The following is a 22445-nucleotide window of genomic DNA, read 5'->3' as shown; positions in this document are numbered from 1 at the left end:
GAAGGAAATGGCAACCCACTCCACAATTCTTGCCTGGAGAATCCCAGGGACAGCGGAGCCTGGTGGGCTGCCGTCTATGGGGTCACACAGAGTCAGACACGACTGAAGTGACTTAGCGGTAGCAGCAGTTGATATTTTTAGGATCACTTGATACACCTTTTTGTGGGAAGATGGCAGTTCAAAATATTAGCAAATCCAGACAAGAAGATATGTAGGGAAAACAGTCTGTAAATTTGATTGTCCTGGTCTAGATTTTGCATGTCTGCCTACCTATTTGGCTGTATGGATACATTTTTAACAACTTAATTCCTTTCTTTCTGTTTTCTCTGTAGGCTCAAGTAGTTTTTGTCTGTAATAATAATATGTTTCTCTTTTCAAAGCACTACAGTATCTGATTTTATCCTTTGTTTAGGATTCAGTGTGACTTGAATTTCTGCGATATTTTGCATTCTGCTCCACTCTGGTTCCACTCTGCTCTTCCTCCCCACCTTTCCTAGTTAATTCCTACTTATTCTAATTTAAGAATTACACTCTCTGTACAGTTTTACCAGGTTGCCTTGGGCTTTTCAAGTATCGTTCCATTTGCCTCTCACAGGATTTATTTACCCTATTGTAACTACTAATGAGTCAGTTGGGAAAACAACACAAAAGCTCCATGAGGTCTGGGAAATGTCTTTGATCTCTGTCCTCATCTGTATTGCAGAGCATTTGAAAGAGAAGGTACAGTTAATTCTTAAAACATAAAACTCAGTGCAGTGGATTGATACTTCACTGATGAGAAAGCAGAAGCTAAGAGAAATTTAGCCCAAAGTCAGGATTAGAGAACAGTTTCTTGACCCATATTAACCTGCCTGCCAAAGCAGGAGACGTAAGAGACACGGGTTTGATCCCTGGTTTGGGAGGATCCCCTGAAGGCGGGCATGGCAATCCACTCCAGTATTTTTGCCTGGAGAATCCCATGGACAGAGCAGTGTGGTAGACTACAGTCCACAGGGCCGCAGAGAGTCGGACCCAACTGACAGTGGCAGCACACAGGCACACGTTTTTCTCCCTAGTTGATTGAAACATGAGGAAAATACTTCATTGATGTTCATTTTAATCACATTATGTGATTCAATAAAACAAGCATGATAAAATGATACTTATTTTAAAGAACTAGAATTATAAACGAAAGCCAAATTGCCATCTCTGTTTATTAAGTTTTATGTGGAGTATATACAAATCAACCTTAAGAGAACTTGAAGCTTGTAACCTGACCAGTGTCTTCACCTTGCAGGAAACGAGTACTATGTAATAAGCTTTTTATTGGAAACCTGTACCTGTGACTTCTAGTAGTTAATACCATGATAGTTGATGCCTTCAATTTCTTATTTCAGTTTTGTTCAAATTTAGGTTAAATGCTTTCCTTCTCAGTAATATGAAGCCAGTAATTGTACAAACAAGGAAATCCAGATTAGAAACTTGTCACTAGTAACAGAAAAAATTCAAATTTAAGAACAATAGGATATAGATGTATACCAATAAGATGAGGACAGTTTTAAAAGTCCAGTGATATAAAATGTTGATGAGGATGTGGATCAGCAACGACTTTTAACGCTATTGGAGAGAGTATAAATGGAGAGTTAATTGGCAGTCTAGTGAACAACTTCCCAACTAGTGCAGTATTGCATGTGGTTATCCATGATTGTGTGACAGGTATGCTCTTGAAACACTTGATCTCAGAGTGGCCAGACAAGACCACGGGAAATTAATAACTGTAACTGGTTGCCTCTAGCCATAAGCAGCCTCATGTTTATTCCAGTTTGTTATGTAATTACTGTTTTCTTATTTCCCATTAAATAAGAAAGATTCAGAATAACTAGGTGTATCAGTTAGAATTCTGAATTGCAAACATCAGAATCCACTCACTCTGCAGGTGAAATAGAATATAAATTTATTAAAGAATATCAGATGATTTAGAGAGAATCTCCTGAAAGGCAGAAAAACAGACTCTAGGACTATGCAGTCAGGAAAAATGTCCAAAAAAAAAAAAAAAAAGAAAAATGTCCAAATTATATTCCCTGAGACTGCAGCCATGATATTAAAAGACGCTTACTCCTTGGAAGGAAAGTTATGACCAACCTAGATAGCATATTGAAAAGCAGAGACATTACTTTGCCAACAAAGGTCCATCTAGTCAAGGCTATGATTTTTCCAGTGGTCATATATGGATGTGAGAGTTGGACTGTGAAGAAAGCTGAGCGCCGAAGAATTGATGCTTTTGAACTGTGGTGTTGGAGAAGACTCTTGAGAGTCCCTTGGACTGCAAGGAGATCCAACCAGTCCATTCTAAAGGAGATCAGTCCTGGGATTTCTTTGGAAGGAATGATGCTAAAGCTGAAACTCCAGTACTTTGGTCACCTCATGCAAAGAGTTGACTCATTGGAAAAGACTGATGCTGGGAGGGATTGGGGGCAGGAGGAGAAGGGGACGACGGAGGAGAAGGGGATGACAGAGGATGAGATGGCTGGATGGCATCACTGACTCCATGGACGTGAGTCTGAGTGAACTCTGGGAGTTGGTGATGGACAGGGAGGCCTGGCGTGCTGCGATTCATGGGGTCACAAAGAGTCGGACATGACTGAGCAACTGAACTGAACGGAACTGAACTTAAGAGCCCATACAAACAGTCTCACAACATTGAACAGTTACTACCATTTTCAACATAGTACACTGAACACAGTATACTACAGCTAGGACATTGATTACTTTTACCTCTAAAAGTTCTTAACTTGGCCAAATAGTATCAACCTCGTTAACACAATTCTGCATAGTATTCCTTTGCTTATGGTCCTCTCTTCTAGATTGGAGCCTTTTATGGCTACATCTGTGTTTTAACACCTCTCTATTGAAGAGGTGGGGGTTATAATGTGGAAAAGTAATAGCTTTTGGAAAGGTTCTCAGAATATTTTGGGCAGCCACATGTATGTCAAACAGTATCCAGTAAATTAAAGATGAACATATTCCATTATATAGCAATTCCACTCTTGGATAAATGCCATAAGGAAAAGCTAAATACACTAGAGAAACTTTCATACATGTTCATATTTGTGATAGACTTTTTTGTACAAGATGTACAATTACCCTGCAGTATTTTTTGTAATAGTTTAAAATAGGAAACAGCTTAATTCTCATCAAAAGGAGAATGGTGAATAAATGAGAGTCATTCATAATCTGGAATAGTGTACAACAGTGAAAATAAATCATGTAGAGATACACCTGTCAACATAGACAAATCTTTGATGTAAAATGTTAAAGAAAAAAAGGTAGAAACATAGGTAAAATATATGCTTTCCCAATACCTACAGATAAGCCATAATATTTATAGGCTCCATTAACCATAAATATCTTAATAATAACTAAAGAATTAGTAGCCTTCACCAGGCCAGACGCTCAGACTATTGTATGTTTGTATTAGAGGTCCTAGAAAATCTCTGGGGTATAAAGTATTAAAGTACAAAAAGTCTGAAGTCTGCTGTGTTTATGTATTAGTTATCTATTGCTGCTTAACAGATTGCTACAAACCTAGTACCTTAAAACAACACATTTACTGTCTCAGGGTTCAGTGGGTCAGGTGTTAGCCCATAGCCTAACTGGGTCCTCCTTTTAAGGTATCACAGGATTGCACTCAAGATGTGAGTCTTGTCTCCTCATCAAAGGTTTGAGTGGGAAGGGATCTGCTTCCAGTTTCCCTCAGGTTGTTGGCAGAATTTTTATCCTTGCAGCTCTAGCAGGATGGATGATAACACTCACTCTTAGATTATCACATATACATACATAATCATGTACATCCTATCCCTTTTGCCACTGGTTAGAAGCAAGTCACAGGGCCCACCAACATTTAAGATAGAAAAGGGAGGATTTTGTAAATATATAATACCCAGGAAGTGAGGATCATGAGGCCACCTTGAAGTCTGTCTGCCACTTTCAACTTTTATTTCATCATTTCTGGTCTCCACTTATTCTTTATTATACCCCTCCCTCCCCCCTCCACCCCAACCAGAGATTAAAAAATACCCAATATGAAAAAAAAATACCCAATATGATTCTTTTTTTTTTTTTTTGTAGTGGGCTTAAAATTGAATTCAGTGGACCCAACAATGAGCATTGATCTTAAGTACTTGGGAGTACAGCTACCTTTGGCTCCAGCCACTAGCTTTCCATTCTGGAACCTTACCGGAGCCAACCCTGCCTCTCCTGGTGAGTGCACAGTATTTGTAAACTCAAACAAGTTTGTGATAAAAATAAAATGCTACCATTGTTAGAGACATTTAGGATACTCTAATTAAATCCTTTATCTAGTGGTGACTCTTAACTATAATTTATACATTTTAGATGAAATCTTAGTAATTAATTAGATATTAAATATTGGCTTCCTTGAATTTTGATCGTCTTTTACTTTTACTTTTATAGATGCTGGATTTCCCTTTGTTTCTAGGACAGGGAAGACCAATGATTTCACCAAGATCAAGGGATGGAGGGGAAAGTTTCATAGTGCTTCTGCATCTAGGAATGAAGGTAGTCAGCTTTTTAAAAATTTAAAAATACATTCTGAAACATGTGGCCAAAGACTCTTGTTAAAAGTAAACCTTGGTTATTTTTCTTTATCTCTTCTTTCGATGCTTTAAAATAAACTGAAAATAATTATCTTGCCTTTTTTTGTTCATTTTCTGTGTCTTGTAGTCCCTATCCTGGGTTTCAGTCCCTAACCATGTCAGACTTAAATAATTCTTGCAGCCTTTTCAAACTACACTTCCTTTCTATTCCTACAGTTATAAAAAGCATCATCGTCAAGCATTATTTCAGAACTGTATACTTTAGAGCTGTATAGTGATTTCCAATAATGTTACAGTACTTCAAAATAAACTTCTAAATCCAATCTGAAATCTAAATTTTGATTGTGTGTCTGTTGGTCTCCTTTCTTAGTGCTTTTCCTTTCAAACTGCAATTGTTTGCAGTTACACTCTAACTAGATAAATTTATTGTTTATTCAATATAATTTTTCTCCTCTTTGAATCTTTGTACAGTATTATAATAGTGTAATGCTTGTCTCTGTTAAACTTGCTTTTTCTTGTTCCTTAAAAACTAAATTTTATACTACTGTTTTTGTGCCCTTAACTTTTTCCCTTCTGAGGAGGGACAGTTTGGAAGATCTGGTAGCTTATAAATGAATGCTCCTGGCCTTTTTAAGTGTATTTTTCTAGAGACATAAATATCTGTCTTACATTTCTTTAAGTATCTGTTTATCTTTATTTCTAGGTGGAAATTCTGAAGGTCCATTGAAAAACCGTTCTGCTTTCTGCAGTGATAAGCTGGATGAATACTTGGAAAATGAAGGCAAGCTGATGGAAACAAGCATGGGTTTCTCTTCTAATGCTCCCACGTCGCCTGTGGTATACCAGCTTCCCACCAAGAGTACCAGCTATGTTCGAACACTTGATAGTGTGCTGAAGAAGCAGTCTACCATTTCCCCTTCTACCTCTTACTCTTTGAAACCTCATTCTGTACCCTCTGTCTCTCGAAAGGCAAAGTCTCAAAACAAACAGGCAACTTTCAGTGGCCGAACTAAATCATCTTATAAATCCATTTTACCATACCCTGTTTCACCAAAGCAGAAGCACACTCCTATGATTCCAGGAGATAAGATTACCAAGAATTCTTCAAGCACCACCTCAGAAAACCGGGTGAATAACTTGATTGTGCCAACTTTAGATGAAAATACATTTCCAAAGCAAATTAGTTTGCGGCAGGCACACCAGCAGCAGCAGCAACAGCAACAACAACAGGGATCTCGCCCTCCAGGCTTGTCTAAGTCTCAAGTGAAGCTAATGGATCTGGAAGACTGTGCACTTTGGGAAGGAAAACCAAGGACCTATATCACTGAAGAGCGAGCAGATGTATCCTTAACAACTCTGCTTACGGCTCAAGTAGGTACCTTTTGTTTTCCAAAAGCATATTAGTCTTGTCGAGAAAGAATTAGGTCGTTAGAAGAAATGGGAATGGGGCTTTTTGGCAGGAGGATGGGGTGTTCAGTTACCTTAGTGACAGCTAAGGAAATGTCTTCCACATTTGTTCTTTATCAACTAGATATCAAGTGTAGATTCCTCCTACCAGCAGAGGGAGACTGTACAATCATGCTTTTGAATTGTCCCTCTCCTTTATAAAGGCAGCTGACTATTTTGAACATTTTTAATTTCATTCTCCAGCATGTGGGCAAGTACATTTACTGGGCTTGTTAAAAAGAGCTTTGAAAACTCTGCTTAAAAGGTATTAAATCCCAGAAAATGCCCCAAATTATCAACCTACAGAGAAAATGGTTTTGTCTTTTATAAAATTATATATTAAGAAATTTTCATTAATTGTTGATTCACCTATGGTAACATAGGTGAATGGTATGTTAAAGCCTTGGTGCATGTGAAATGATACAGGAGCATGTGGATAAGTTTTCTGTCATGAAATTTCTGTAGTTTACCTTCAATATTTTAAATTCTGTGACTAAATTCTAAAGCTGAAGATCATCAGATATTGGGACTAAATATAAATTTTATCTTTTATAATCAATCATTCCTAAAGACTTTTCATTTTCAGTTCAGTCGCTCAGTCGTGTCCAACTCTTTGCGACCCCATGAATCGCAGCACACCAGGCTTCCCTGTCCATCTCCAACTCCCGGAGTCCACCCAAACCCATGTCCATTGAGTCGGTGATGCCATCCAACCATCTCATCTTCTACTGTCCCTTCTCCTCCTGCCCTCAATCTTTCCCAGGATCAGGGTCTTTTCCAATGAGTCAGCTCTTTGCATAGGTGGCCAGAGTATTGGAGTTTCAGCTTCAACATCAGTCCTTCCAATTTATCACTCAGGACTGATCTCCTTCAGAATGGACTGGTTGGGTCTCCTTGCAGTCCAAGGGATTCTCAAGAGTCTTCTCCAACATCACAGTTCAAAAGCATCAATTCTTCTGTGCTCAACTTTCTTCATAGTCCAACTCTCACATCCATACATGACCACAGGAAAAACCATAGCCTTGACTAGACGGACCTTTGTTGACAAAGTAATGTCTCTGCTTTTTAATATGCTGTCTTGGTTGGTCATAGCTTTCCTTCCAAGGAGTAAGCGTCTTTTAATTTCATGGCTGCAGTCACCATCTGCAGCGATTCTGGAGCCCAGAAAAAAAAAGTCAGCCACTGTTTGCACTGTTTCCCCATCTATTTGCCATGAAGTGATGGGACCATATACCGTGATCTTTGTTTTCTGAATGTTGAGCTGTAAGCCAGCTTTTTCACTCTCCTTTTTCACTTTCATCAAGAGGCTCTTTAGTTCTTCTTCACTTTCTGCCATAAGGGTGGTGTCATCTGCATATCTGAGGTTATTAATATTTCTCACAGCAATCTTGATTCCAGCTTGTGCTGCTTCTAGCCCAGTGTTTCTCATGATGTACTCTGCATATAAGTTAAATAAGCAGGGTGACAATATACAGCCTTGACATACTCCCTTTTTCTATTTGGAACCAGTCTGTTGTTCCATGTCCAGTTCTAACTGTTGCTTCCTGACCTGCATACAGATTTCTCAAGAGGCAGGTCAGGTGGTGTGGTATTCCTATCTCTTTCAGAATTTTCCACAGTTTATTGTGATCCACACAGTCAAAGGCTTTGGCATAGTCAATAAAGCAGAAATAGATGTTTTTCTGGAACTCTCTTGCTTTTTTGATGATCCAGCAGATGTTGGCAGTTTGATCTCTGGTTCCTCTGCTTTTTCTAAAACCAGCTTGAACATCTGGAAGTTCACGGTTCACATACTGCTGAAGCTTGGCTTGGAGAATTTTAAGCATTACTTTACTAGTGTGGGAGATGAGTGCAATTGTACAGTAGTTTGAGCATTCTTTGGCATTGCCTTTCTTTGGGATTGGAATGAAAACTGACCTTTTCCAGTCCTGTGGCCACTGCTGAGTTTCCCAAATTTGCTGGCATATTGAGTGCAGCACTTTCACAGCATCATCTTTCAGGAGTTGGAAAAGCTCAACTGGAGTTCCATCACCTCCAGTAGCTTTGTTCATAGTGATGCTTTCTAAGGCCCACTTGACTTCAAATTCCAGAATTTTGGCTCTAGGTGAGTGATCACACCATTGTGATTATCTTGGTTGTGAAGCTCTTGTTTTGTACAGTTTTTCTGTGTATTCTTGCCACCTCTTCCTAATATCTTCTGCTTCTGTTAGGTCCATACCATTTCTGTCCTTTATCGAGCTTATCTTTGCATGAAATGTTCCTTTGGTTTCTCTGATTTTCTTGAAGAGATCTCTCGTGTTTCCCATTCTGTTGTTTTCCTCTATTTCTTGCATTGATTGCTGAGGAAGGCTTTCTTATGTCTTCTTGCTGTTCTTTGGAACTCTGCATTCAAATGGGTATATCTTTACTTTTCTCCTTTGCTTTTTGCTTTCCATCTTTTCACAGCTATTTGTAAGGCCTCCTCAGAGAGCCATTTTACTTTTTTTTCATTTTTCTTGGGGATGGTCTTGATTCCTGTCTCCTGTACAGTGTCACGAACCTCCGTCCATAGTTCATCAGGCACTCTATCAGATCTAGTCCCTTAAATCTGTTTCTCACTTCCACTGTATAGTCATAGGGGTTTGATTTAGGTCATAGCTGAATGGTCTAGTGGTTTTCTCCACTTTCTTCAATTTCAGTCTGAATTTGGCGATAAGGAGTTCATGATCTGAGCCATAGTCAGCTTCCAGTCTTGTTTTTGCTGACTGTATAGAGCTTCTCTGTCTTTGGCTACAAAGAATATAATCAATGTGATTTCAGTTATGCATGTATTATTCTGTTCTCTTTTTATTAATTACCATAGAGCAAGGGTCAGTAAACAGTTTCTGTAAAGGGGTAGATAGTAAATACTTTTGGCTTTGTAGGCCTTACAGTCTCTGTTGCAGTTTCTCAACTCTGCTATTGTAATGCCATAGATGTTATGTAAATGAGTGGACCTGGCTGTGTTCCAATGAAACTTTACTTATGAAACAGACTGAATTTGGCCCCTGGGCCTTAAGTTGGTCAACCCCTGCTCTATAGCATTATGTGTGATGTCTATTGAGAATAAATTCATCCTTGTTGGTATTTTGGCTCATAATTAATTACAGTATTGGAGAAGGGAATGGCAGTTTACTCCAGTATTCTTGCCTGGAGAATCCCGTGGACAGAGGAACCTGGCAGAGTACAGTCCGTGGAATCGCAAAGAGTCGGACCTGGCTAAGTGACTAACGCTAACACTGATTAAAGTATCTGTTCTTTTATCTGTGCTATGTATTTTAGAATGGGAGATAGCTCAGACTTCTGGTTATATTCCTACTTTGTCTTCTGAATTTGCATTAATCTGTTACTGTTTGTACTGAGTGCTCAGAGTAGAAGGTGGCAGACCAGTATATGATTGTAACTTGTTAGGGGATGATTTAGTAGATTTATAATTGTCTACTCTTAACTTTAGGCATCTCTCAAAACTAAACCCATCCATACGATCATAAGGAAACGAGCGCCTCCATGCAACAATGACTTCTGTCGATTGGGGTGTGTATGTTCAAGTCTAGCTTTGGAGAAGCGCCAGCCTGCTCACTGCCGCCGACCAGACTGCATGTTTGGCTGCACCTGTTTGAAAAGAAAAGTTGTACTTGTTAAAGGGGGATCCAAAACTAAGCATTTCCAGAAGAAGAGTGCTCATCGTGATCCAGTATTTTATGATAATTTGGGAGAGGAGCAAAAAGAAGAAGGAGAAGAGGGAGTCAAAGAGGAGGAAGAACAATTGAAAGAGAAAAAGAAGAGAAAGAAACTAGAGTACAGTGAGTATCAATTAAGAATTAAGACAGTACAGTTTTTTTTCCAAAGAGTATGATTATTTGAAAATGTATGTCGGATATAAATTACTTTAATCTTCTTAATCAGTGATCTCATAGGAATTTAGTTCTTATTATTCTTAAAATGCTCTTTGTATATGGCATGTGTGATGTACATAGACCTGCACTCATATGCTTTTTTTAAATTGAAATTTTCTCTTGAAGATAGCTCTTCTGTGTTAAATTCGAATCTTCTCTCAATTTCATTTTTCCTTTTCTACTATATCTTTTTATTTTGTTTAAATAGATTGACTAATTTCACCATGTAATTAGAGAGTTTCTTGCTTCTTAGTTTATTGGTAGATTCTTTAGTGTTTGAGCCACCAGGGAAACCCTTAGTTTATTAGAGGGTTAATATTCCATTGTTGGCAGTTTATGTTTACATTTGCTGCTGTTTGCCATGTACTTTCTTCAGTCAGATTGGATGATTAATATTTTGATATATATCTTCTTCCAGTATTTTCTGTTCATCTACATGTATGCATATATATATTTTTATAGAAATGAAACTTCTGTATGTATAGTAACTTTAGAACTTTCTTATCATAAAATCATGTTCTGCTTTCTGTATTAACAACTGCGGCTCTATAATTTTATTTTTATTAGCTTTGTATTTGAAGAAGGCAATGGCACCCCACTCCAGTACTCTTACCTGGAAAATCCCTTGGACACAGAAGCCTGGTGGGCTGCGGTCCATGGGGTCCCTAAGAGTCAGACACGACTGAGCGACTTCACTTTCACTTTTCACTTTCAGGCATTGGAGAAGGAAATGGCAACCCACTCCAGTGTTCTTGCCTGGAGAATCCCAGGGACAGGGGGACCTGGTGGGCTGCAGTCTATGGGGTCGCACAGAGTCGGACACGACTGAAGTGACTTAGCAGCAGCAGCCGCTTTGAATTATTACAGTTCTTTTGGTTGGATATTTAGCTTTTCTGGGTTTTCAAACAGTATGGTAATGAACATTCATGTTCAGTATAGGCTATTAAAAGTGGAATTGCTGTGACAATGAGGATTTTTAAACATTTTTAAATGTTGCTACAATTGTACCAACTACACAATTAGTTGGTAGTGCCAGTTCTATATTCTTGTTAGGTATTAAAACTGATAGGCAGAAACTGATGTCTTACCTTAAATTTACATTTCTGTAGTGATAGGTTTATTGAATATGTCATAAACTGTAAATGGCTTTTTCAAATTGTTTGCTAACTTTCATTGGAGTGGCTTTGTTTTTTTCCCACATGTTTCCAAAAGCTTTATTTTTTCCAGGTTGTAATTTTGTAATATACATTTTAATTTTCTTCGGAGTTCTTCCCATGTCCCTTAGGCAAAGGAAAATCTGAGATGACATAGTTAAGTCTAGTCTCTTTTTATGATTTTGGTTTTTTGGAATCTTATGTAGAAAGTCTTTCTCTATCCTCAAGATTTAAAAAAATTAGATTAAATGGTCTTAAAAAATTAAATTTTTGATATATCTGGCATTTATATCAAATTTGGAGTAGGGCATCATTTCTCCCTCAAATGGCTAGCCAGTTGTACTATTACTTGTTGAGAATAAATACTTTACTTATTGGTTTAAAATGTCATCTATGGAAAAAAAAAGTCATCTATGATACAGGAAATGAAAATATACCAGTGTTTGGGTCTGTTTTTAGTTTCTGCTGTTCATTTTGTGATCGGTGCCAGGCTGTTCTAATTGCTGTTTCAGTATTCAAATAAGGTACTCTACCTTCATGAACTTCTTATAAATATGATTTTAAAAGTTTAGAATGAAATATAATACAAAGTTATTAATTTAGTTTTTCCCATATCTTCTTATTGAGTTTACCCCCATCTTCCACTTACAGCAATACTTTTCCATTTCAAAGCAACAGAAGTAAGTTACAAAAACCACAGCAGGAGGAATACAGTATATCTGTTAGGTTTATTACTTTGTTTTCTTGGTAGAGACTTTACCCTGTATTTCAATTAGAATTAAACTCCAGAAGCCAGCCAATTACTGAAATATATTTTGGTTTTCTCACTGGGATAGTCCTTAATAAAAGACATTGTCTACTATGTTCTAGGAGCCATTAAATTTCTTGTACTGTTAGGGAACAATGGGGAAAGGAGGAGAGATATTTTTGTAATGATTGCTTTGTAAAAGGAGTAGAAATAGGGAAGAGTTCTTGGAGACAGAAGTGTTGTTGAGACTGAACATAAAGGTAAATATAGAAACTGGAAGAAGTTGAAATCTATCAGTGTTTTGTGAAAAGATAGGTGGAAAATGAGAAAAAAAAATTGCTGATGATTAAAAGGAGTTGGAGAAAGTTAGGAGAAAATGAAAGAGAAATTACTGGAAGAAATGATGGTAGAGGGCCCTCCCTGGTGGTGCAATGGTTAAGACTCCACATTTCCGCTTCAGGGGACACAGGTTTGATCCCTGGTCAGGGAACTAAGATCCTGTAGTCTGTGTGGTGTGGCCAAAAATAAATAAATAAATAAAAGTAATAGGGTAGAGTAGAATAGAACAGGAAGAAGTAGTGATAGAAAATGTCTCAAAGCTGAAGAATATGACATTTCTGATTTAAGGGGCCACTGAGTACCAGGCAGTTAAGAATTTTAAGGTGACTCTATGTAGACACGTTCTTCTGACATTTCAGAACACTGAGAGTGAAGAATATATTCTGAACTCTTTTTAGAAGAAGACACTTTTCCTGGGAAGGATTTTGAATCAGTTTGGTATCAAAGAGATCATCAATAACACTGGATATTTGAGTAATATTCTTAAAGTCAGAGTTGAATAGGAATTGGATGAATTTTTAATCTTAACAGCCTTGGCCAAATTATAAACCATAATTTATAATTATGCATGAAATAGAGATACATTAAAATATCAGGATGCAAGAAGTTGATCTCTTACAGATTCTTGGTTACTTTCTTGAGGTTGTGCTCCAGAAAATGAAAAAAAAAAAAAAAAAAAAAACAAGAAACATGAGATAACTTCTAGTGAGTTATGAACACAGTCCAAGAGAAAACAATCTTAGGATGACTACTATAGAGCAAGACTATAAAGCAAGCCGTCTAATTTAAAATAGAAAAATCAGAAGATGCTGAGAAGACTACCTTCAAGAGTATATTAGTTTTATTTTAAGAAATGACATGGTTAAGAACCTGGATGATTCATGATTAGGTGAAAGTATATGTCAACTTCATCAATTAAAAAAAGAATTGAAAACACAGGAAGGAAAAGATTTGTACAGGAAAATTATGGTCCACCTATTCTATGAACCAGCACAATTTTTGGTTAGTTTCAAGCAATTAAGAGTAAGAAAAGAAGGACTTCCTATTAGTCTACTGGGTGGGAATCCACCTTCCATTGTGGGGAACACTGGTTCAGTCCCTGACCTGGGAACTAAGATCCCACATGCTGCATGAATAATAATAATAATATTAATAAATTAATAAGAAAAAAGAATCTATTGGACAATTTAAACAGATTTAGTGGTATAGGATTACATTTTCTTCTCCTTAGGGGTCAGTCACATTAGTTGATTCTACAAGGATTGATAGGGCTTCCCTCATAGTTTGGTAAAGAATCCACCTGCAGTGCAGGAGACCCCAGTTTGATTCCTGGGTTGGGAAGATTCCCTGGAGAAGGGATAGGCTACCCACTCCAGTATTGTTGGGCTTCCCTTGTAGCTCTGCTGGTAAAGAATCTGCCCTCAATGCGGGAGACCTGGGTTTCTGGGTTGGGAAGATCGCCTGGAGAAGAAAAAGGCTACCTCCTCCAGTATTCTGGCCTGGAGAATTCCATGGACTGCATAGTCCATGGAGTCCCAAAGGATCGAACACAATTGAGCTACTTTCACTGTCTTTCACAGAGATTGATCATGTAAGCATAATTGACTAAGCAGATGTATGGATGTTTTGATGTTTAGAATTGGCACATACAAATTGTTGAAGTTCCAAGTTTTTAGGATAGAAATTAGTACCACAAACCATGATAATGTGAAAGTAGCTCTATAGCTGGAGAAGGCAATGGCACCCCACTCCAGTATTCTTGCCTGGAGAATCCCATGGGCAGAGGAGCATGGTAGGCTGCAGTCCATGGGGTCTCGAAGAATCGGACAAGACTGAAGTGACTTAGCAGCAGCAGCAGCTCTATAGCTGATAAAAGTTGAGATGTGGAACAAGTTTAGGATGCTAATTTCCTTATCTTTCATCACACTGAGTCCCTAGCTAATGCTAAAATCACGGAGTTGAGTATAAAGTGTTTTATTTAGGATTATTGAGATAACTACCAAAACTGAACACAAATGGTTGAAAGTAGTCACTTATGGGACTCTGACACCGTGTGGTGGAAGACGTCCCTTTCATTTTGTGTCATTTTGTAGTTTGAATTTTTAGTGTTTTTGAATTTATTCTACAGTTAATGTGTAAATTAAAAATTAGTGTTTTTGATGTGTGAAATTTAGGCATTTAACAATTGGTTTTTTTGGTCATTAAATTTTTTTCTGTGATTAGCAGCCCATTAATTCATTGATGTGGACAGAGGGATGCTAACATTATTAGATAGTTTTTATGAAGAGCACTCTCTAAGGGTTATGTTATTTAAATCTTGCAACTTTTCGTGATAAGGAGGTTTCTCCATTTTACAAATACACTAATTGAGTGCTTAAGCATTTGAGTGGCTTGTTCCTCAAGGTCACATTGCTGTTAAGTGAGCAATAGGGATTTGAACCCAAGTTTTCCAAATCTTTGTGTTTTTTCTACTGTGTAAGATACGATTTCTGAAATTTGGCCTTCACTCTTATCACCTGTTTACTCTTTTGTTTGTCTAAAAATACTGCAGACAGTATAAAAGCACCACTTAGCTGCTGTGGGGTGGTGCCATGACAGAGGATAAAAATCTGGTATTCCTGCTTTCTCAACCTGCTTAGAATTTTGTTGGAAATGTGTACCTGCAAGTTAACTTGATGTAAAGAGAAGATCAGTAAAATTGATATTTGTAGGAAACTGATTATGAAAAATGGAGAATATACCAATTATCAATATCAGGAATGAGAAGTGACATTACTACAGACTTTCAAAGGATAATAAGGAAATATTAGAAACAACTTTATAGTGATAAATTGGACAACTTAGATGAAATGAAAAAGTTTTTTTGAAAAACTGCAAAGTTGCCAGACTCATGAAGAGGAAATAATTGCTTAGCCCTATACCTGTGAACTTGTAATGAAAACTCCCACAGTGACATGAGTTCCAGATATCTTCATGGTGACGTTTGCAAAACTGTTTAAGGAAGAAATAATATCCAGTCTCTACAAACAATCCATAAAATGGTTCATTCTGTGAGACCAGTGTTACCCTAATACTCAAACCAGTTATGAACATACATAAAAATTATAAATAAAAATTTAGTAAGTCACATCTACGTATATTTTAAGGATAAATATGTCATGGCCTAGTGGGATTTATCCCAGGTCTGCAGGGTTGATTTAACATCTGAAAGTAATTACTGTAGTTCACCATTACCATAACAAACTTTTTCTTTTTTATAACAGACTCTAAAAAAATATATATATATCTCATATGATTTCAATAGATATTTTGAAAAATTGGGAAAATCCGTTTCCGATGAAAGTCCTTAAGCACACTAGCAATAGAAAGAAACTTCCTCAACCTGATAAGGAGCATCTATAAAAAACTTGGCAGCCAACATACTAATTTTGGTACAAGGCTGGGTACTTCCTCCCAGAGATTAGGAATGAAGAAGATTGTCTTCTTGCATCATGTCTGTTTAACATCATACAGCCTAGCCAGCCAGTAAGGCATGAAAAAGAAAATGCATCCAGGTTGGAAAAGAAGAAATAAAATTGGCTTTTTCGTAGATAGGGGAATTCTAGGAAATCTACAAAACTCCTAGAAGTGTAAGTTAGTTGAGTGAGGTTACAGCATTCAGCAATATCAAGATATAGTATATTTGTATATATGCCAGTGAACAACTTGAAATTGAAGTTAAAAATACCATTTAAAATAGTATACAAAGAAATGAAATGCTTAAGGATAAATCTGACTAAAGTTGCAAAAAAAGAAAATCCTTTATACTAAAAAAGTGCTGAGTGCATGCATGCGTGCTAAGTCACTTCAGTTGTGTCTGACTATTTGCAAGCCTGTGACTGTGTGGCCTGCCAGGTTCCTCTGTCTGTGGGATTCTCCAGGTAAGAATGCTGGAGTGGGTTGCCATGTTTTCCAGGGTATCTTCCCAACCCAGGGATCAAACCCACATCTCTTGCATCTCCCGCATTGGCAGATGGATTGTTTACCACTGTGCCACCTAAGTAAATGGAGAGGTACACAGTTTTCATGCATCAGAAGATTCTTGGTAAGATACAGTTTTCCTCAGACTGATTTATAGATTTGACTCTGTTCCAGTCAAAACCTCAATAGGCTTCTTTAGGTAGAAATTGGTGAGTTGTTTCTAAAATTTATACGGAAAATAAAGGACTTAGAGTAGTCCTTTGATAAACAAGGACATAGTTGGTAGACTTATACTACCTAATTTTACTGTAAAGCTGATGTAATTGGGAGAAACAAAGACACTAATTGGGAGAAACAAAGACACTCACAAGCATACCTCATTTTATTGTAATTTGAATATATTGCAGTTTTTATAAATTGAAGGTTTGTGGCAATTGATGTCCAGCAAGTCTGTTGGCACCATTTTTCCAGCAACGTTTGCTCCTTTCATGTCTCTGTGTCATATTTTGGTAATTCTCACAATATTTCAGATTTTTTCATTATTAGTACACTTGTATAAATTGTACCAATACAAGATGGCAAACTTAATGAATGTTGTGTGTATTCTGACTACTCTAGCTACTATTTCCCCTCTCTCTCCCTCTGCTTGACCTCCCTGTGTCCTGAGACACAACAGTAATGAAATGAGGCCAATTGATAACCCTACAATGGTCTCTAAGTTTTCAAGTGAAAGGAATGGTTTTACATCTCTCATTTTAAATCAAAGCTAGAAGTGATTAAGCTTAGTGAGGAAGGCATGTCAAAAGCTGAGATGGGCTGAAAGCTATGAAGTGCTTTCACCAGTTAGCCAAGTTGTAAATGCAAAGAAAAAGTTCTTGAAGGAAACTTAAAGTGCTACTCCAGTGAACATATGAATGATAAAAAAGCAAAACAGTCTTATTGCTGACACTGAGAAAGTTTCAGTGGTTTGAATAGAGTATCATACCAGTCACAACATTCTCCTAAGCTAAAAGCCCGTAATTGTTTTGAATTCTATGAAGTATTCTGAGAGAGGGTGAAAAGTTTGAAGCTAGCTGTGTTTGGTTCTTAAGGTTTATGGAAAGAAACTAGCTCCATGACATATAAAAAAATGCATGGAGAGGCAGCAGGTACTGGTATAGAAGCTGCAGCAAGTTATCCAGCAGATCTCACATACAGCAATGACTGCTACACTAAACTGCGGGCATTCAATGTGGGCAAAACAGCCTTATGATGGAAGAAGATGGCATCTACAACAGTTTTGTCAGTTTTTGCTTCATGTATTTTGATGGTCTGTCATTAGGTGTATGAATGTTTGTAAATATTTCTTCTGGATGTATCAAACATTTTATTAGTATATGACACCCTTCTTTGTTGGGCTTCCCTGGTGGCTCAGATGGTAAAGAATCTGCCTGCAATGCAGGAGACCCAAGTTTGATCCCTGGGTCAGGAAGAAGGGAATGGGCTACCCACTCCAGTATGCTTGCCTAGAGAATTCCATGGACAGAGAAACCTACTGGGCTACAGTCTCTGGGGTTGCAAAGAGTTGGACATGACTGAGTGACTAACACACACATCCTTCTTTGTCTGTTTTTTTGATTTGATGTTTACTTTGATCTTAGTATAGCCATCCCTATTCTTTTCTGGTTACTGTTTGCATGGATTATCATTTTCTGTCACTTTCAGCCTGTTTGTGCCTTTGGATCTCAAAGTGAGTCTCTTGGTGACAGGATATATAATTAGATCATGGGTTTTTTTTTTTGTTTTTTTTGTTTTTAATCAATACTTGCCAGTCTTTCTTCTGATGGAGATTTTAATCTATATTTAAAATAGTAATCTATAAGAAGGATTTTCTGTCATTGTGCTGTTTGTTTTCTGTATACTTTATAACTCCTCGGTTCCTCGGTTCCTGCATTACTGTATTATTTTGTTTTTAGTTGGTATTTTGTTGTGAAATGTTTGAATTTTTTTCTCATTTCCCTTTGTGTGTTTTGTGTAGCTTTTAAAATTTTTTTGGTTACCATCAGTTCAGTTCAGTTCAGTTCAGTCGCTCAGTCGTGTCTGACTTTTTACAACCCCATGAATTGCAGCACACCAGGCCTCCCTGTCCATCACCTATTCCTGGAGTTCACTCAAACTCACGTCTATCGAGTTGGTGATGCCAGCCAGCCATCTCATCCTCTGTTGTCCCCTTCTCCTCCTGCCCCCAATCCCTCCCAGCATCAGAGTCTTTTCCAATGAGTCAGCTCGTCACATGAGGTGGCCAAAGTATTGGAGTTTCAGCTTTAGCATCATTCCTTCCAGAGAACACCCAGGACTGATCTCCTTTAGAATGGACTGGTTGGCAGGGGTTACATTTACCATCCTGAAGTTATAACACTCTAAATTTGTATCAACTTAACTTGACTGACATTAAAAAAAACTCTGCTCCTTTATAGCTATACTTCCACACCTTTTGATTGTTAATGTCACAATGTTACATATTTATACATTGTGTATTCAGAAGCAAATGATTTTTTAAATGCATTAATTTCTTAAATTATGTAGAAAACAAAATTTAGAGTTATAAACTAAAAATAACAATAATACTAACTTTCATACTAATGATTTTTCCCTTTAAATGCATATTAGTCTCAAATTCTATAGAAAATGAAGAGTACATTTACAGAATATGTTATAATACTACTAAATTCTCTCTCTCTGTCTCTGGAAGGACAGTTCTGCTACATTTAGGTTTCTTGGTTGATAGTATTTTTCTTTTAACACTTTGGATAGATCCGATCACTGGTGGCCTCCAGAGTTTCTGATGAGTCATCTGCTCATATTTTATTGAGGATCTCTTGTAAGTGATGATTTGCTTCTCTCTTTCTGCTTTCAAGATTCTTTGTCTTTCTCTTTTTAAAGTTTGATGGTATCACCCAGGTCCTTAGGTTCTATTCACTTGTCTTTAATCTCTTTTATTCCTGTTTCTTAGACTCCCATGATTCCCATGGTGCTATCTTCAAATTCACTGATTCTTTTTTTTGCCTGTTTGAATCTCCTTTTGAGTCCCTGTAGTTAATTTTTCATTTTAGTTACTGTGCTTTTTAAGCTCCAGGATTGCTTTTTGGTTTCTTTTCAGGTTTTGTGTTTCATTATCAATATTTCCATCTTTTTCACATGGTGTTTTCTTGACTTTCTCCACATCTTCCTTGATTTTTTTGAGTATCTTTAAGGCAGTTATTTTAAAGTCTTAGGTATATCTGTCTTTTGGTCTTTTTCAGGGATGGTTGATTTATTTTTTTTCTTTGAAATGGGCCATACTTTTTTTTTTTTTTTATGCTTTGTGATGTTTTGTGAAACACTGGACATTTGAATCTAATAATGTGGCAACTTGAAATCAGATTCTTTTCCTTCGGATTTTTTTGTTGTTACTTTTTTTGTTTTTTTGACTCTTGTAGCTGTCTTTGTGTCAAGCCTTTCCTTAGGCATTCATGTGTGTGCTTAGTCGCTCAGTTGTGTTCGACTCTTTGCGACCCCAGGGACTGTAGCCCTCCAGGCTCCTCTGTCCATGGGTATTCTCTAGGCAAGAATACTGGAGTGGGTTGCCATGCCCTCCTTTTGGGGATCTTTCCAACCCAGGGATTGAACCCAGGTCTCCCACATTGCAGGCAGATTCTTTACTGTTTGAGCCACCTGGGAAGCCCAAGAACACTGGAGTGGGTAGCCTGTCCCTTCCCTAAGGCAGTTTCCTGAACAGGAATCACACCAGGGTCTCCTGCATTGCAGGCAGATTCTTTACCAGCTGAGCTATGAGGGAAGCCCTAGGCATGCAGAGTCCCTTTCTAATTTTCCTTGTATATGCAAGTTTTTTTTTTTTCCCAAGTGTTCTAGTCTTTAGTGTCTATCTCCTGTAAAGGGGGATGAGTGAAAAGTGAAGAGAGGAAAGGGTGCTGTCCCTTTAAATCCCCCTGGAAGTTACCTAAGACAGAAGGATAAGGCCTTGCAACCAAGTGGGTAGCTTCAATAGCAATGGCTTCCTGCCTCTTTGCATGTCTGTGGCCAGAGGCAGCAGTCAGAGCAGAAATCCCTGATATTTAGAGGACAAGGTCTTTTCTGCCCACCCTGGCTCCCACTGTGTTGTAAGCTGCTCCAGGAACATGTGCACAGCTGCTTGCCAGGTGACCAGGTGATGAGGAATGAGTAGCTGGTATTGTGCCAAGAACTGAAATTGAACCTAATGAAAGTTTACTGTCCCAGTCCTCCCCTGAAAGGTGCAATTCTTCATCAGACTCCAGAGTTTCAAAATATATCAGATTCTGCCAGTACAGTTATTGTTCACATCTAGAATCATATATCTTGGTGCTGCCTACTCCATCATCTCCCCAGAAACTTCTGTGTCCATTCTTAAACAACAACAACAAAAACCCCAAACCCAAAAAACTCCTAGCAAGCAAAACTGAATATTGTAATGGTGTTTCTTCTCTTTTTCATCTGTAATTTCATTGCAGTTCTAATCATTGCAATCCTAATCAAAATTGTGACAACTTTTTATGTGAAACTTGAAAAGCTGATTCCAAAATTTATATAAAAACGCACCTAGAAATAGCCAGGGCAGTCTAGAATAAGGCGGGAGGTCTTGCTTGCTAAATGTCAAAAAAGTTATAGAACTCTCATTTTAAGATGGGATGGGGACTTCCTTGGCAGTCCAGTGGTTAAAAACTTCATGCTTCAAGTACAGGAGGCAAGGGTTCGATCTCTGGTTGGGGAACTAGGATCCCACATGCTGTGTGGTATGGCCAACAACAAAAAAAAGATGCTTCTGGCTTGAGTATCAACTGAATAGACCAGTAGACAAAATAGAGAGGCTGCACTAGACTCAAACACATGAACAGTTGATTTGACAAAAATGGCAGAAGAGTAAGGAAAAGGATGATCTCTTCAGTAAATGTTGGTGGAATCATTGAGTATCCATATGGGGAATATATGAAACTTTATTCCTCACGCTATACATAGAGATAATTTCTACATAGATTACAGACCCAATTGTCAAAGCTAGGCAATACAACTTTTAGAAGATAATGTTTTTAAAAATGTGTGTGTGTATGATCTCATATTAGTAGAAGGGTTCTTAAGCGTGACAGGAGAAATAATCAGTCCTTTTTGGGACTGATTGTCCTTTTGGGTTGGCCAAAATGTTCATTCAGGTTTTTCCATAATATCTTACAGAAAAATCCAAACAAGCTTCTTGGTTAAGCCAATATCTTTGATGAATTAAAAATGAGAAACTCAGGTCTTAAAGACATTAAATGCAAGTGAAGATGTAAGCTACAGTGAGAAAATAGATACTTGCAATATTTAGGGACTTGTATCCAGAATATATAGAGATATCAGTGTAGATTAATCAGAACTAAGCAGTCCCATTTAAAAAAGGCCCAGAGGCTAAGACTGTGCTCCCAGTGCTTTGGGACCTGGGTTCGATCGCTGGTCAGATAACTAGATCCCACATTCCACAACTGAGATTTCACATGCAGCAACTACAGAGTTATCATCCCGTAACTAAAGATCTACATGCCACAACTAAGATGCAGTATGGCCAAATAAGTGTAAAAATTTTTTTTTAAGTGGGGGCAAGTCTTTTAGAGGCACTTGAGGAGGGATGTTGACCATCTCATTTATAATTGGAAATGCAAACTACATCCACAGCAAGATTCTACTGCATGCCTGCAAAAATGGTTATAATTAAAATTCTCTGATGATATCAGCTCTTAAGAAATGGGAGCTTTGATGTACTGCTAGTGGGAATGTAAATTGGTATAAGCACTTTGGAAAGTAGTTTGACAGTTTCTGCTGGGATTGGTGACTCACATGCCCTTAGTCTAGTAGGTTGACTCCAAAGTAACCAGCAGAACTGCATTCTACAACAGTGTTTTGGCACAATGACTCACAGTAACTAAAACCTGAAAACAAACCCAGATACCTGATAGCATTAGAATGAATAAATAATAGTATGAATAATCAGTGGAATAATATATACTACAGTAAAAATAAATGACTTACATGTAGAATATAGATATATTTTAGAAAATTGTTGAGTGAGAAGGAAAAAGGCAAGGCAGGGAACACATCTCTGTAATTAATATCAAAAGCAGACAAAATTAAGCTGTGATGTTTAGTGGTGATGTTTGGTGTTAAAAAGGAATGCAGAGAGGTGGCTAATAATTTAAGTGAGTTGCTTGTAGGAAGGAATTATGAGAAAGGCACGCAAAGGCTTCTGGGGTTTGTGGCGATA

General features: G+C 37.6%; 1 protein-coding gene across 20 annotated transcripts in view; it reads left to right on the top strand.

Annotated features, from left to right (window-relative positions):
* MGA (MAX dimerization protein MGA) overlaps positions 1–22445 on the top strand; it is a 145854-nt gene that overhangs the window by 89796 nt on the left and 33613 nt on the right. For all 20 annotated transcript variants that reach the window (XM_070378178.1, XM_070378176.1, XM_070378179.1 and 17 more), the window contains exons 6-9: positions 4108–4239; positions 4453–4557; positions 5299–5966; positions 9514–9862. In XM_070378178.1, coding sequence (XP_070234279.1) covers positions 4108–4239; positions 4453–4557; positions 5299–5966; positions 9514–9862 — 1254 coding nt within the window. The remainder of the gene's footprint in view (positions 1–4107; positions 4240–4452; positions 4558–5298; positions 5967–9513; positions 9863–22445) is intronic.

Source organism: Bos mutus, chromosome 10 (assembly GCF_027580195.1).
Source record: "Bos mutus isolate GX-2022 chromosome 10, NWIPB_WYAK_1.1, whole genome shotgun sequence".
In the NCBI taxonomy this organism is placed as follows: domain Eukaryota; kingdom Metazoa; phylum Chordata; class Mammalia; order Artiodactyla; family Bovidae; genus Bos; species Bos mutus.
This window is presented reverse-complemented; position numbering and strand designations above follow the sequence as displayed.